The following is a 17,142-nucleotide window of genomic DNA, read 5'->3' as shown; positions in this document are numbered from 1 at the left end:
GATGGGTCGGGTATCCTTAGAACCCATAAAGGCCTGCTTAGTCTTAGGAGAAGCGTGAGAAGCAAACTGCTTCTGTCTGATATCCAGGGGTCCTTCCTCCAGCAAGAGAAGATCCGTTAGACAATGACCTATCTCCTCGTGCAGAGCTGCCAACGACTCCCTTAGCCTACGGACACGTAGCCTATCACAAGAGAAGACATTGCGTGATTCAGTGGCAGACGTGTTGGCAGACCCAACTACTTCTCTCCTTGGGAATGAGACCTGCGACTTTCCCGATGCGCGAGACACCTGAGCTAGTTTCTTCTTCAAGTCCTTAGCCGGAAATATTTCTCTGGTCAGGCTATCGTGAGCCGCCTTCGAAGGAAGCATCGACGAAGTAGGGGCCGGAATCACCGGAGCCTTTGCATGAGCACGAAAATCCTTAACCAGAGCCTGCACCTGATAAAGTTCCTTCTTCCCTGTTTCTTTAGAAACTTCCAACCACCTTGGAATTCTTGCTAAAGGCTGACTGGAAGGACCAAACGGCTCTTCATTCACTGGCAGAGCCGAAGTTAACACCTCTGCAAAACTCCTCCTTGTCTCCGCTTTAGTCCCAGCTAGTGGAACTTTCGGTGCACTAATCTGCTTCGTGACCCTGGACTGATCCGCTTGAAGATGACTGATGGCTAAGTGGAGCTCCAACTCAAACCACTCCCAACCCTCACCGTATCTCCCTTTCGGCACTAAAATGGAACCATTTTTCTTCCTGCCCTCATATTCTTCTACAAGCAGGAAAAAACCATGCCTATTAGAGCATTGTTGTCCAAGAATACGGGGGAAGCCAGCAACGGATTGATTCCAAAAAACTCTAGAATCTTGTACCGAAACTAACTCATCAAACGACTTGATCAGCCAGACTGCCTCATCTCTACGTAGAAGGATAGACCTCATCACTCCTTTGCACTTCTCTCGTATCCGAATCCCAGTAGAACCTCCCACCACCGACAAGTCGAAGTCCTTAGACTCAACAGACCATCGACTCACAGACCTCATCTATAATCGGTATTGATAAATCAAATACAAATTAAACCAACAAGACGAAGTTAGTACTAAAATAACAGGTTGAACATCCAACCCCTACGCTTCTAATAAGATTGAATGACTTATCAAAAAACATCCAACCCCTGCACAGCCACAGAGTAATCAAAAGCAATAGAACAGTGATAGGGCTACCAGTATTCAGAGAAGTAGCAATGCAGTAACCCAACGCGGAAGCAAGAATTGAATCAGAAAATTATAGATGATTTAATCATTTGATAAAATCATCAAAAAGCAGCAGGTCAAAGCCCTTTTTTCCCCAAATTCAATAAATTTAGTTTGAAGGTTATAGGTCCAAGGTCAGGTTTTGGAATGAGTTGTGGTGGAAAACAGCCATTGAAGATTTTTTATTCGGACTTGTTGAGAATTGCACATTGTAAGGACGCATGGGTGACAGGTCATATACAGTTTTGAAATGGAAATCTTTAATGGAATATATTTTTTATCAAACCAGTGCATCATTAGGAGGTGGATTTGGTTTCTTCTTTCTTAACTGTTGTATTCTCTCATAGTAAGGCAAGAAGCTGAGGATAAAATATGTTGGATCCCTTCCAAAAGGATAAAGTTTGAAGTGAGATTTTATTATCATGTATTATCCATTCCTACTAGTTACCCTTTTTTTTGGAAGAGTATTGGAGAGTTAAGGCTCTTTTGAGAGTGGTGTTCTTCATGTGGACAATAGCCTTAGGAAAAATTTTGACTTTCGATAACCAAAGGAAGAGGACTGTTATTATGATGGATTGGTGTTGTATGTATAAGAAAAGTGGGGAGCCCATTGATCACTTTCTTCTTCACTACGAACTAGATAGAGAATTATGGAATTCGCTTTTCCATCTGTTTGGTGTTGATTGGGCTATGCCTAGAAGGGTGAGAAAGTTGTTGGTGAGTTGGAGGGTTAGGTGGGAAGCCATAAAGTTTTGGAAGTTTGGAGGTTGGCTCTTTTATGTTTAATGCGGTATATTTGAGAGAGCAGAATGCAAGAATCCTTGAAGATCGAGAGACTTCAGTGGTAGAGCTGAAAAATATTATATTCAAATCTCTTAACACATGGATAGCAGAGCGTACTAGTCTGCATTTTCTAGTTTTCTGAATCTTTGGATTTTTGTTCTTTTTCTCTTTTATATGGAGTTTTATCTTGTATACTTTCTATGTACTAGGATTGCACCTCTCTGCGCGTTTCTATTGAGATTACATTACTTATTAAAAAAATAAAAACTAACAAGAAAGTAACACAAAAACGAAAACCTTTTTTTTTTTTGATAAGTAATTGCAATTATATTAAAAAGCGCAAAGGGGCGCAACCCTTATACACGGGAAGTATACAAGAGAACCCCTAACAGGGATGAGCAGAGAATAAATTTAAAAATTCTACATAAGTAAAAGAACTCAAACTATGATGGGGCGCTATCCAAGAATATAAAGTATTGAGCAACCGCTTCCGAAGCTCCACCATAGATGTCTCTACATCTTCAAATAGCCTAGCATTCCGCTCCCTCCAAATACACCACAGCAAGCATAAAGGAGCTAACCGCCAAGCTTCAATAGCTAGAGCACCCCCAAACGCCGCCCCCCAACAACTCAGCAACTCCAACACCGTACGTGGCATAACCCACTCGACCCCAAATAAGGTAAGGACAAAGCTCCAAAGAGCCTGGGCTACCTCACAGTGAAGCAACAAATGATCAATAGACTCCCCACTCTTTTTACATAAACAACACCACTCAATTACTATCACCTTCCTCTTACGCAAGTTATCATGCGTCAAAATTTTGCCCAAAGCAGCTGACCAAACGAAGAAGGCCACCCTAGTTGGAGCCTTAACACGCCAAATATTCTTCCAAGGGAAACACGGGACAACAGGGCCACCTTTCCTAATAAGCTCTTTGTAGAAGGATCTCACCTCAAATAGACCTTTTCTAGAGGGATTCCACACTATCCTGTCACCCTCCCCATGCCGAGCCGAACTGGAGTATAGACGATCGAAGAAAGAAATGACCATATCCACCTCCCAATCCTGAATATGTCTCGTGAAGAGAACATTCCACTGAATAGCCCCATTATGAACCACCAAATTATCTTCTACCGTCGCATCTTTATTCCTTGCTATACTAAAAAGAGCTGGAAAGCATTGCTCCAAGGATCTATCCCCACACCACCTATCTTGCCAAAAGTTAATATTTGATCCATTCCCCAGTTCGAACCGAACAAAGTTACGAAATTCCTCCCACCCCCTCCTAATATGCTTCCATACACCTACTCCAAATGAACCCGAAGCCTCTTTCGAACACCACCCCCCCTTTAAACTCTCAAACTTGGCATCAATCACCAATCGCCATAAAGCCTCTCTCTCCCTACCATATCTCCACAACCACTTACCCAAGAGAGCTCGATTGAATTGGATGAAATTGTGAACTCCCAACCCACCTGTAGGCAAAGGTGTGCAAATCTTGTTCCAATTAACTAGATGAAATTTGGTCTCGTCACCAATGCCACCCCACAGAAAATCCTTACGAATATTATCTAGACGAAAACCTTTTTTTTTTATATCAGTAATTCAAATCCATTAAAAGCACAATGGAGCGCAAACCTAGTACACAAGAAGTATACAAGAAAATCCTTAATGTATAGAAAAAAGAACAAAACTCCAAAAACTTAGAAATTAGAAACAACCAAGCTATTGAACACTATCCATGTGTGAAGGGATTGGAACAGCATCTTGTTCAACTATAACAACGCAATCCCTCAATCTTCAAAGCTCCTTTTATTCTGCTATCCAAATACATCACATTAAACACAAATGAATCATCCCCCACACTTCCAAAGCAATACGATGTCTCAATTGTCCTCTCCAACTCACCAACAACTCTTTCACCCTTCAAAGCTAACCCATGTAACAACAAGCAACTGGAAAATCAAACTCCATAAATCTCTTGCAACCTCACAATGAAGAAGGAGGTGATCAATAGATTCCCTACTTTTCTTACACATACAGAAATCAATCCACTACAATAACATTCATCTTTTGTAAATTATTTTTTTTTTATAAGTAATATAATCTCATTAAAAAGTGTAGAGGAGCGCAACCCTAGTACACAGGAAATATACAAAAGTGCCCCTAATCAGAGGAAACAAAAGTAAATGAATGTAAAAACTCAGCAAACATAAGACGACTCGAGCTATGAGTCGAGGCCCATACAAATAGCGTATTAAGCACATTGCAACACAAGTCCAAAACCGGTAATTCCACATCTTCAAATACCCTTGCATTCCTCTCACGCCAAAGACCCCACATAACACACAAGAAAACCTGCTTCCAAATTTGCTGAACTTGACCATGACCCAGAGAAGTGCCCCAATCACTCAATAAATCCAGCACTCTTCTTGGCATGACCCACTCCACCCCGAACAAACTATAGAAAAAACTCCAAACAACCCATGCCACATCATAGTGAAGTAAAAGGTGATCAATGGATTTTCCATTCTTTTTGCACATACAGCACCACTCAACCACCACTATATGACACCTACGCAAGTTGTCATGTGTCAAGATCTTTCCTAATGCTGCTGTCCACACAAAAAACGACACCCGCTTCAAAGACTTAACATGCCAAATACTCTTCCAAGGAAAAGAGACGACCTCTTGACTAGCGAAGGCTTTATACAAAGTCTTCACTTCAAAGATCCCCCTCTTAGAGAGATTCCACACCAACCAGTTAACCGGTCCATGCCGAATTCGATTAGAATACAAACGCTCATAAAAGGAAAGAACCATGTCCACCTCCCAATCTTGAGCATAAAGCGTAAAGACAACATTCCAATGAGCAACTCCATCTACCACAAACAAATTATCTACCACCCAAGCGTCTTGAAAACGAGCAAGACTGAACAAAGCTGGATAACAGATCTTGAGCGGCCTATCTCCACACCACAGATCATGCTAAAATCGAACATGATACTTTTGTAAATTATTCAAAGTCAAAATTTTCCCTAAAGCTGCCATCCACACAAAGAACACTTGAGAGAACCTTAAGTTTCCAAATACTCTTCCAAGGAAAAGGGAAACTTGCCGGAGTAGATAACACATGATAGTACGACTTCACTTCAAACAATTTCCTTTTAGAAGGAATCTAGCAAATTTTATCCTCACCTCCTTGCCTTACTCTATGAGAATACAACTCAAAGAAAGCAAAGACCACTTCCACGTCCCAATCATGCACATGTCTTGTCATGAAAATATCTCAACTTCCATTCCGGAACTATATATGATCCGCCACCCACACATCCTTATAGCGTGCAATACAAAATAATTCCTAAGAAAAAAATCTTTAAAGGCTCTCCCCACACCATAAATCATGTCAAAACCACACCATAGATCCATCTCCCACCTCATAACTGACAAATTTAGAAAAACCTCACCACCCCTTCCCAATACATTTTCACACTCCTACACCATAAAGCCCCACAACTTCCTTAGAACACCGACCTCCCCTCAAGCTATCATATTTAGTGTCCACAACCAATATCCACAAAGCCTCCCTATCTGTAGCATACCTCCACAACCACTTACCCAAAAGGACACTGTTAAACTGAATCAGATTTTTCACCCTCAAAGCCCCAAATTATCGAAGTACAAATCTTCGACCACTTCACTAAATGAAATTTAAACTTATCAAAAACACCCTCCCCACCCCACCTCCCAAAAAAAAAAAATTCCTCCAAAGTTTTTCCAACCTATTAGCCACTCCTACTGGAATAGGGAAAACGGACAAATAATATGTCGGTAAATTTGAAAGAATACTTTTTATCAAAGTCAGCCTACCTCCCTTAGATAGATAAAGCCTCTTCCAACCCGCCAACCGATGTTCCATCTTTTCAACAATGTCATTCTAAATGGTAGAAGCCTAGTAAGAAGCTCCCAAAGGAAGACCCAAATATTTCATCAGCAACGAAGCCCCTCTACACCAGTGCTAGCCAAACCCTCTACATCACCCACATCGCCTATAAGAACTATCTCTAACTTGGACAAATTTATCTTCAACCCCGACACGGCTTCAAAGCATAAGAATAAACACTGCAGGTTATGAAGTTGTTCGCAATTAGTCTAACAAAAAATCAAAGTATCGTCTGCAAACAATAAATGCGACAATATTATCTCCTTATGATTTCTCGATCCCACAGAAAATCTCGATAAGAGTCCATTGTCCACAATAGCATACATCATCCCACTTAAAGCCTCCATAACAATTACAAACAATAAAGGAGACAACAGATCCCCCTGTCTAAATCCACAAGAGCTACTAAAGAAACCAAATGGAGATCCATTAACAAGAATAGAAAACCACACCGTAGTTATGCAATGTTTTATCCAAACTCGCCATCTCTCCCCAAAGCCACATCTCTTCAACAAGTACAACAAAAACTCCAAATTAACATGATTATAGACCTTCTCCAAATCCAATTACATAATAGTCCCGGTTCCACAGACCGAATGCGACAATCCAGACATTCATTCGCCACCCAAAATTTGTCCACCTCTGATAAACGCATTCCGAGAACTTGAGACAATCATTTCCAATACCAATTTCAACCTGTTCAACAAGACTTTAGAAATAATTTTATACACACCACCCACTAAACTAATTGGATGGAAATCCTTGATTTCCACCGCCCTAGCTTTCTTAGGGATAAAAGACGCAAAAGTAGCATTGAAACTCTTTATAAACTTCCCTCGGCTATGAAACTCCTTGAAAACTGCCATAATGTCCTCTTTTAATACCTCCTAACATTTCCAAAAAAAAGCCATAGAAAACCCGTCAAGTCCTGAAGCCTTATCTCCATTGAAATTTCTCACCACCTGCAACATTTTAATCACCTCAAAAACGAAAACCTTACAAGAATTATAACATTGACCAAGGATAAGATAAGAAGCAAGCAAGAAACTCCCATCGAAAATAAAATCATGTTTCTAAATTATTCAGCTCAAGAACGTACATCACCCAATGCAAGTACACATGATCATATATCACAAATACAGCATAAAAACAAAAACAAAAGGCAGATACTGTAATAATCAATGCAAAGAAGAAAACAGGAAAAAATATCCCAGCCAAACAAAAAATGAAAGAAAGAAAGAAAGAAATAAGACATAAACAAAACAAAGTCAACCTAAGAATCCCCAAGTTCTCCACCCAACAATATCAGAAGTTCTAATAAAAACAAACCTACCAATCATCCACAGAAAGGAAACCAGTAAGTAAGCCCAATGTTTGATTATTTTCAAGCTCTGGAGATCGTTCAGCAACTGCCTCAGTTTCCATGTCTAAAGCAGCAAAAAGATCTATCGTCACGTCTCCTTGTTTCTCATCATCCATTAAATCCTTCCCGGTAGCCGCAAGATTTATCTTTCCAATTTTGTTTGCCTGCAGAAATTAGTGAAATCCATGTTAATATGAAACGGTAGCATGGTCTAAATTACAGCGAAGAAGCTTCTGGAGCATCCAATACAGCAACAACAGAGAAACAAAGGACGCTCTATAGAGGAACAACATGCACCAGATAGATAGAATACTTTTTTTTTTTTTTGATAAGTAATAATCACTCTTATTAAGAGCGTAAGGTGCCCCTAAGTACACCGGAAGTATACAAAATGAAACACCTAATTAGAAAGAGAAAAACGAACAAGAAAATTGACAAAACTAAGCGACAGTGAGGACACAAGGCCACTATCTAAAAATACTAAGTATGAAAAAATGAAGTTAAAATATCCTCCAAGGATATCTCCAAATCCTCAAAACACCTATTATTTATCTCCTTCCATAAACACCAAAACAGGCAACCAAAAATACTTTAATAAGACTGATTATATGAGAGTTATAGGAAGAAGGAACATATGACATTCTCTTTTTTTTTTTTTTGGGTATAAATAACTGACAAAACCTAAGGCCCAGCATCAATATATTACACAAAGACGAAAGAAGTCCTAGCCTCATTAATAAGGAAATATGCATAAAGACTTTCATAAGAGAAAAGACTTCTGATTAAAATGGATACAGAGAGAAACACCCATTCAGTATAGTACTACGGGAAATATACCTCATCAAGTCGCTTGGCACAAAAAGTATTATAATGGTCAAATGCCTCATCATCCCTGGGAAGTAAATGTGCATATCTGGAAAAAACATAAAAATCTAATCAGTGACAACATCAGAATCAGAATAGCAATTCCATGTAGAGAAAAGGAAAGAAGAAAAAAAAAATGACAATACAAAAGGCATATTTGACAAATCCAACAAACAAGCTGTGGAAAACAGATATGAAAATGGTAAGTAATTCCAGACTGCAGCAATTATTTAAGCAAACAGAAGACATTGTTTAATAGGCATTAACAGAATAATATAATAAGAGCATCAAGTATCAGGTGCTCCATAAAAACACACCATCACTGATGTAATTTCAATCTAATGCTCAATTGTTCACATCAAGAAAATATAGTAATGAACACGCTAAGATGTTACTCGAGGATTCCTTGTTCACTTGGGTTCTTAAGCTTAGATGCATCTGTCAAAGCAACAATGCAGATGAGCCAATATTCTATTCATTTGAATTTTTAAGATTCTTATTCTTTTTTTTGATAAGTAAGAAAATATTTATTAAAAAAGCGTAAAGGCGCCCCTAGGTACACAAAAAGTATATGCCAGAAACACCCAAAGCTAACCCGCAACAACCAACAAAACCAACAGAAAAAATCCCAAAACCCAAGAAAGAACAACCTAACAACCACAAAGGAGCCCAAAACGAGTTACAAGAAAAAACTAAACGCCCGAGAGACAACCCACAACCCACCAAAGCAACAACGAACCCTACAAAACGTGGGCCTATCCTTTCCTACGCCTGGAGGAAACTAACCCGTCACCATAATTAATGGAGCTTTGCAGATTCAAAAACTCCCTCTTGCCTTTTGACTTTTAGCGTGCTAACATTCTCTCTCTCAAAAACTCTTCCTCCATGACGTCCCGAATAGCCAAGGCGGCCTCCTCAAAAGCACCATCCAAAGCCCAATCCAAGGGCAAGCCATCCCAAAACTCATCGTCCTCCTCCCAAGCCTCAATCTCCCCGTTCTGATCAAAACCGACGGGCCAATTAAGAGATAGGGATAAACCATTTCCTTAAGAGGAATAAGGAGTGAGACAACCTCTCGGGGGGGATGAAGGTCCAACCATCTCGACCTCGGTGACCTTCTGCGGCGATGTGGGATTAACTGGCATCTTAGTGCAAGGGTTGAGAAATCCCTTCCTAAGACCCTGCTTCACTGGTGGCTATGCAGCCTTCTTCACTGGCGGCTCTGCAGCCACAACCTTCTTAATAGAGCGACCAACAGTCATCTTCACGGCTTCCAGAGAATCAGAAAATAGCTCTTCATTCCGCTTCACAAATTGCCCTTCCCTTAGCACCTTCGCCCTCCTGTAGTAACACTGAAAAGGCTTCGAAACCACCACGGGGAGGAGAGAACGCAGCTTCTCAGCCAACACAGCAGCTCCAGCGAGAGATGGAGGGGCAAACCCGGGTTGAGGAATCTGAAGCGGCCTTAGAGGAAAGACCTTAAACACAGGATCCGGAGGACGAGATGGAGAAGGAGCCACCGGAAAAGTAAGCTCCGGTGACGGCGAAGGGGGGAACCCAAATTTTTTAGAGGCTGGAGAAGCTGACGACGCAAGACCCACTCCCTCTGTGGCTACCAGCGCATCACCCACCAAACTACCAAGAGGAGACCGAACCAAAAACATCCCAAAAGACCAATCCGGCATCGTCTCCGGCAGGGATCTAGACCGACAGGCAACTTTAGATTTCGGCCAAAAACGGGCCACGCGGAAACCTAAATGTTTACGACCCATCCCCAACCCGGAAAACCGGTCCAAAAGTTTTCTTACAACCCATCCCAAGGCCACATAAAACCCGGAACCTAGCTTATTCCACATACGCGTTCTCGAATATTCAGATTTCGAATTTTCGAAATTCAAATTCGAACAAGAGAGAACCTTCTTACCCTTCGAACGAAAATGCAAGTCTTTGCCCAACAGCTCTAGCGGCGGGGACTCCAACGAGAAGCAATCCACCACCGATCTCGGTTCAACCTCTGCATGCCTCACCATCAAAAGAAGGTCAAGAGCACATTGCTCCTCCGGCGATGCCCTCCACCCAGAATGACGACCCCCCACGATGGGCTCCTTCTTCACGGCCGAGACCGAATCAGACCTCAACACCTCCACAAAGGAGGGCCCCTTCCAAAGAGGAGCCAAACCCGGCCTAACCTCTTCTTCCTTCCCAACTATCTTGACCAACGCAAGCGAAGACCCATACCCGCAACCCGCTTTGGCAAAGAGAGAATCTCTGGCCTTTCTTAGCTCGTCCGAGAATTTGAACCAACCCCACCCTCTACGCCCCTTAGAGATCACGATAAACCCTTTCCGGCCACCCATCCCGAATGATGCTGCCTCTAAGAAACGGCCCGCATGGTTGCCACCTCTCCAAGCAATCAAGATTTTCGACCCATCCCTGGATTTGATGAAATCTTGATCTTCCGGATGATCCAAGAGAATCTCCAGCGTCGATGCAAGCCACTCAAAGCACTAACAACTGATGATGATCTCCCCGGAGAAACATTTTCTTTTCTCCCCCACACTCAGCATCAACGCCCCATCCAGCATCGAGAAGACAAAAAACTTCAACTCCACGATAAAACTTTTCTCCATCTCAACTCACACCCAACACTCAATCGGCCACCTCAGAAGAACACATTGTCGCCGAAAGAGAGAAACCCAAAAAGAGAAGCCACCATTTGAGCCCCTACACGCGATACAAAAGGCTATACTTGTTCTATAAATAAGAATAAGATTCTTATTCTAGGAGCAGAAAGCTATAAATAACTTGTAACGCATTCCATATAGTAGTTGGCTGAGGAACCAAATAGAAAACATGTGTGATTCATTCATCCCCAGTCAAAACACATCAACAGTTCCTCACGGAACACATGGCACTCATGCTAGACTTCAACTCACTTGAGATATAACCAGCTTTAATAGCTATTTCTTCTTCTTTTTATAAGTAAGAAAACTTTATTAAATAAAGCGTAACGCACCCCTAAGTACACAGGAACAACCAAAGCTAACCCGCAAAAACCCAATAAAACCCACAACACCAAGGCCCCAGAAAATGAAAAAACCAAAAACAAACTACAAAAGGACCCAACTAAGAACAAGACTACCCACTACCCACCAAGGCACAACAAGCCTACAACATGTGCGCCTTGCATTTCCTACGCCTAGAGGGAACTTTCCCGTTGCCGTAATTGGTGGAACTAAAATTTAGAAGCTCCATTTTTCCTTTCAACTTCTGACGCGCAATCAACTGGAATTCCTCTTCTATGACATCCCAAATAGCCATGGCCTCCTCCCCAAAACCCCCATCCATCGCCCAATCTAAGGGCAATCCATCCCAATAATCATCTTCTTCCTCCTCCCACACCGCAATCTCCCTGTTATGATAAAAACCGACTGGCCAATTCCGGGATTGGGAGAAACCATTTAAGCAACCACTCGGAGGAGAGGAAGGACCTACCACCCCGCCATTGTTGACCTCCTGAAGCGACGTGGGAAGGACTAAAACTATAGGGAGAAGGTTGAGAAACCCATTCCTAAAAAGGCCCTGATTAACTGGTGTCTCTGTCTTCTTCATTGCAGGAGGCTTTGCCACCACCTCCGCTGGTGGCTCTGCAACCGTAACCCTCTTATCAGCGTAGCCAACAGACATCTTCACAGCTTCCAGGGAATCAAAAAGTAGAACATCATTCCACTTCATAGATTGACCTTCCCTCAGTTTCTTTGCCCTCCTATAGTAACACTGAAAAGGCTTAGAAACCACCACGGGAAGGGGAAAACATAGCTTCTTTCCCAAAACAGCTGCTCCAGCAAGAGACGGAGGGGTAGAACATGGTTTAGGAATCTGAAGCATCCCCAATGGAGTGAACTTAAAGACAAGAGCCGAAGGAGCAGGATCCACAGAAAAACCCAGATCCAGTGTCGGCGAAGGGGGGAAACCGAATAGTTTAAAGGCTGGAGTCCGGCTAGAAGACACCAAAAACACTTAGGAACTGCTCGACTCACCCCTGGAAGAAGACATAAACGGATCCGTCCCTATAACTGCCGCCGACGAGGGCTCCGACCTAAAAGAATCCCCAACAAAAACCGACAAAGCTGGACTCAAGTTAGAGGATAAGATATCCTCTACAAAGGACTCTCAAGATAGGCATGAAAATAAGCCTACAGCAGCCCTCAATCCAAGATTCACTCCACTCTACACGCAGCCTAGATTGTCTCAAGCTGAGCAGCTCTAACTCATGTTCCAAGCTGACACAAGACAACAGCTTCATGCTTCACGCCTGACAGCAGCCCAACTCTCTTGATTCACGCACTCCATGTTTCAGCATATTTCATTCCATGTTTTATGGGATATTGTTCTCTTTACATCTCTATATATTATTCCTCTTGTAACTGAAAAATGTATTGAGAATCAGTAAAGATGTAGCTCTTGAGTTTACCTGTGTTCTTCTCTGTTTTCTGTCTTCCCTTTGTTTTCTAACAACTCGCGACTATGAATTTCTTGTCCATCTCACGACACACCCGAAACTAAGATGACCAACCCAAAAAAACTACATCGCCGGAAAAAGAACCACCCAACCAAAGAGCACACCGGCTGATTCCCCTATGTGAATCGCTCCCCAACAAATCAGAGAACCGAAACTCGAAACTTGAGAACCAAGCAAGAGGCTATGAAAGATAGCAGATGCGAGAGGACGGAAATATATAGCTACTTCTTTGCAGTAAATATATATATGTTTCTTCTTTTTCTTGATAAGTAAGATAAATTTTATAAAAGATGAAAGCGCCCTTGAGGATACAGGGAGTATACAAAAGGATCCAAAAACAAAGAGAACAAAAAAGACGAGGAATAACAACAATAAATAAATAAATAACCCCACAAAGACCCAACTACAACCGAAAACCCAAAGCACCCCAACAAAAACCCAAAAACACTCTATAACATTACATCACAGCGACCCTCTTGCTTTTGCTCCGAGTAGAACCAAGACTCCTATCATCATAATTGATATCGCACTCAAGGTTATGAAGTTCTTCTTATAAAAGACAAAAGAATAAATGTTCAGCAACTTTTTTTTTCTTACATCAGTATACAAGATATCAAAATTAGAATACATATTATCATTGTTTAACATCATTCACAACTATAACATAGCTAACTTTGGATCCTACCTACATCATGAAGAAATTACATTAGCTAGTATTACTCCGTGCTTGGGGTTCCACCTTCAATGAGCACTAGTTTAACAATTAACATAATTGATATAGCATTAGATATATGAAGTATACTTATCAAAAAAAAAAAAGATACATGCAGTATTACAGTTATCAAGAACACATTGCAATTGTTCAGAATGCATTGCAAGAGAAACACCATACAAGGAAGCTAAGTTTTGATTCAAAGGATCAGTAGGCATTGTATTTTTTTTTTTTTTTTTTTTTTTTTTTTTTGAAAAGCATACAAGAGAAACACCCTCTATGCGTCTACAATTTAAAAAATTAACCAGTTTTATAAGATTTAATGATAGAACTAGGATAATATGGCTGTGAATCCGTGCTCTATAGTTGAGCATTCATTGAATATATATATAGGAGAAGTACAAGAGTTCAAAATAACCCAAGACTCCTATACAGACTTGATCTAGGACTCTTTAGCTCTCATCTATTTAGCATACAATTGAACTTAGGACTCTAGCTTAGGACTAGAACTTCGGATGAGAGTGGTCTTCTTATCAACAGCCTTCAGATGAAATTGTGCCGCACAAGACTCATACTTGGAATTGAAGTCTTGTGTTGGAGTTGCATTAATATTCAATGAGAAGTTTTTGATTGTTGATTCCTTTCTCTCCAAATGTCCATATTAAGGAAGCATGAATAACTTTCCAGATGGCCTCTTTGGTAAGTCTCCACCCTTGGGTTTTCCAAACAATGAAGGAGGTCTAGGATGTTGCTTGCCATAGCCGCCCCAGGTCTTGGCCGAAGATCACTATTGTACTCACAATGAATAAAATGGTGTTTATAGTCTCCTCAATCTTTTGTATAGGCAACACATTACAAAAGTGAAATCCCGCCTTCTAAGATTATCAACCGTAAGGATTCTATCCACAGTTGCCGTCTATGAGAAATCAATGTGGGGTGGGGCCTTAAACTTCCAAATTCAAGGGCAACATACAAGGCTCTCCAATCTTAGAAAGTTTTGTAATAACTCTTCACTTCGAAGCCATAATTACTAGCTGGGATCCACAACATTCTATCCAACTCCTCCGGATGGGTTTTCAAGGAATATAACAAATTAAGAAAAGAGCCAAGAGATTCCAACTCCCATTCATGTGCGTCCCTAATGAAACTTGGATTTCGGTCAATAGAAGAGCCCAAAGAATCCAAGTAATCCAACACCAAAGCCTCTTTATCACGAGCTATCCAATAAAGTTCTGGGAATGAAGACTTAAGAACCACTTCTCTGCATCACACGACATGCCAAAAGTGAATGTGGGATCCATTCCCAATCTTGATGGATACAAGGTTGGAGAAATGCCACCAGCCATTTCTAATATTCCTCCAAATACACACCCTGTAAGGCCCTCAAGCTCTCTCTAAAAACTAATCCTCTTTATGCACCCCATATTTCTCAGCAATCACCTGTCTCCATAGTAAATTCTCCTCTTGCACAAATCTCCAAAGCTATTTACTAAGTAGGGCTTTATTGAACTACATGATATTTTTAACTCCCATCCCTCGACTAGAGACTGAGGAGTAGATAGTCTTCTAGTTCACCAAATGAAACTTTGACTCATTGCTCAATCCATCCCAACGGAAATCCCTCTAAAGACGCTCCATTCTCCTAGCAATATTTGCGTAAAGGGAAAAGGGACAAGTACGTAGGTTGATAAGAGTTAGGCGACCTCCCTGAGACACGTAGATCTTTTTGATAGGCATGCAAAGAAGTTTATAAAAGCATAAAGACACTCCTAAGCATACAGGAATTATACAAAAAGGACACCAAAACAGGAAAAAAGATGGAAGAGGGGAAAAACACCCGCAAAACCCAAAAACAGGAAGAAACCCAAACAGCCCAACATAACCAACCCACAAAACCTAGAGACTATTACATCACAGCAAGGGCCCTCTTGCCTTGCCCCAGCTAGAACCAAAACCCCTGGTAACATAATTAATCGTGAACGCTAAGTTCTTAACCTCACGACTCCCTTTAAACTTATATGTAGAGACTGAAGCCTCTTGACTCTGCTCTAACTTGCGCCGTTAAGTCCAAAAAGCCCTTCACATTCCCCTCGTGGGAGACCCCCAGAGTTTGAAAACTGAAACTAAGATCAATCACTACCCCGGGAGAACCACCAACCTCTTCAAAACTACCTCCCCTCGAAAATTCACCCACCTCTGAGGAAGACAACAGAGGAGGGCACCCAAACACAGACTGGACCGAAGAGAGAGGAGACCCACCCACATTTGACGGAGGAAGGACCTCACCGCTTGGGAGAAGGAAGCCACGCCGAAGAAGAGGCTGACAGACCTTGACGCGAAAAGGCGTAGGCGCAGACACTACCCCATCCCTCGCTGGTGCTGACATGGGCTTGGCAACAGCCCCAATCAATAGCATAGAAGGAGCCAAGGGAACACTGATTGCCTCAAAAGCCTCAGCAAGCAAATGCTCATCCATTCTACCAACCTTAGGCTTCCAGGAGTTTCTAAGCACCGACTTGGATTCTAACGGATAAATAGGTGCTCCAGACTCCAACATCACAGGGAGAGAACAACAAAGCCTTTAACCTAACTCATTTGTAGTCACCGAAAACATCCAGGAGCGCTGGACCACTCCCAACGAGACCCAGATACGGAGCCAGCTCCGGCTAGGCAAGCTAGGCAGGCTAACCAGCTCTAGCAAACTTCCAAACAGCACCCAACTCTAGCAACCTAGAGCTGGCCTCAGACACAAACGGAAAAGGATGACCCCCACCTACAGGCCTCACCGAGGCAAAGGCATTCGGCACGGGCGCACCAACGTCAAGATCTGAATACGCCGGCGAAATATAGACGGCGAGAACTAGACCCATTGCCAGAATAGGAGCAGAAGAAACCACCATCGAACCCGAAGCAGAACCACCACCTAAGACACATAAATCTTCTTCCAACTAGCCAACCTTGTTTGCCATATTCTAAACTACCCAATCCCAAATAGCTTTTGACTTAAAAGAAACACCCTGAGACACCACAATTGAGAATATTGGACAGCTCTTCCTTATGCGAAACCTCCCCAACTACAAATATTTCAGATTTCCCAAGATTAATGTTCAGGCCTGAAATGGCCTAAAAACACTAGAGAACGACCCAAATTATAGATTTGATAACGATATGCATTTCACATAATAAGCATATTTTCTGCAAACAGAAGATGAGATATTTCCAGGGGGACAACATTTTGGATGTCTACCCGGATCCTGGTAAATAACCCCTAATCATAGCTCTAGAGAGCATCCTACTGAGAGTGACCATGACAATCGTGAAGATGAGAGGTGAGAGAGGGTCCCATTGATGGAGGGCCTAAGAACTATCGAAGAAACGGTGTGGACTTCCATTAATCAAGATAGAGAAGCAAGTCGTGGAGATACAAGCAAATATCCATTTCCTCCATTTAGTACCAAACCCAAAACTCCCCAAGAGATAGGAGGAGAACTCCCAATTAACATGATCGTAAGTTCTACTGGACAGTGGTACACAGGATGTTAGAAGCGATCTCCTGTTAGAACTAGTAGAAAATAATTCTAACGAGGAGGGGGCGAGTGGTGCACCGCTGGAAATCACACCTTTGGCAGCAAAACGGGGAGAAAAACTCAGGATATCACCTAGATGGGTGGTGGAAAAAGTTATGAGATGTTATCAGGCTATCGGATTATCT

General features: G+C 41.9%; 1 protein-coding gene across 1 annotated transcript in view; it reads right to left on the bottom strand.

The window, feature by feature from the left end:
* LOC133854652 (THO complex subunit 2) overlaps positions 1–17,142 on the bottom strand; it is a 77,779-nt gene that overhangs the window by 36,580 nt on the left and 24,057 nt on the right. Inside the window, exons 11-12 of the mRNA XM_062290899.1 lie at positions 8,170–8,245; positions 7,303–7,496 (exon numbers count right to left, since the gene is read on the bottom strand). Coding sequence (XP_062146883.1) covers positions 7,303–7,496; positions 8,170–8,245 — 270 coding nt within the window. The remainder of the gene's footprint in view (positions 1–7,302; positions 7,497–8,169; positions 8,246–17,142) is intronic.

The sequence above is a fragment of the Alnus glutinosa genome, chromosome 13 (assembly GCF_958979055.1).
Source record: "Alnus glutinosa chromosome 13, dhAlnGlut1.1, whole genome shotgun sequence".
Taxonomy (NCBI): Eukaryota; Viridiplantae; Streptophyta; class Magnoliopsida; order Fagales; family Betulaceae; genus Alnus; species Alnus glutinosa.
The sequence above is the reverse complement of the archived record's forward strand: the minus strand, read 5'-3'. Positions and strand labels throughout refer to the sequence as shown.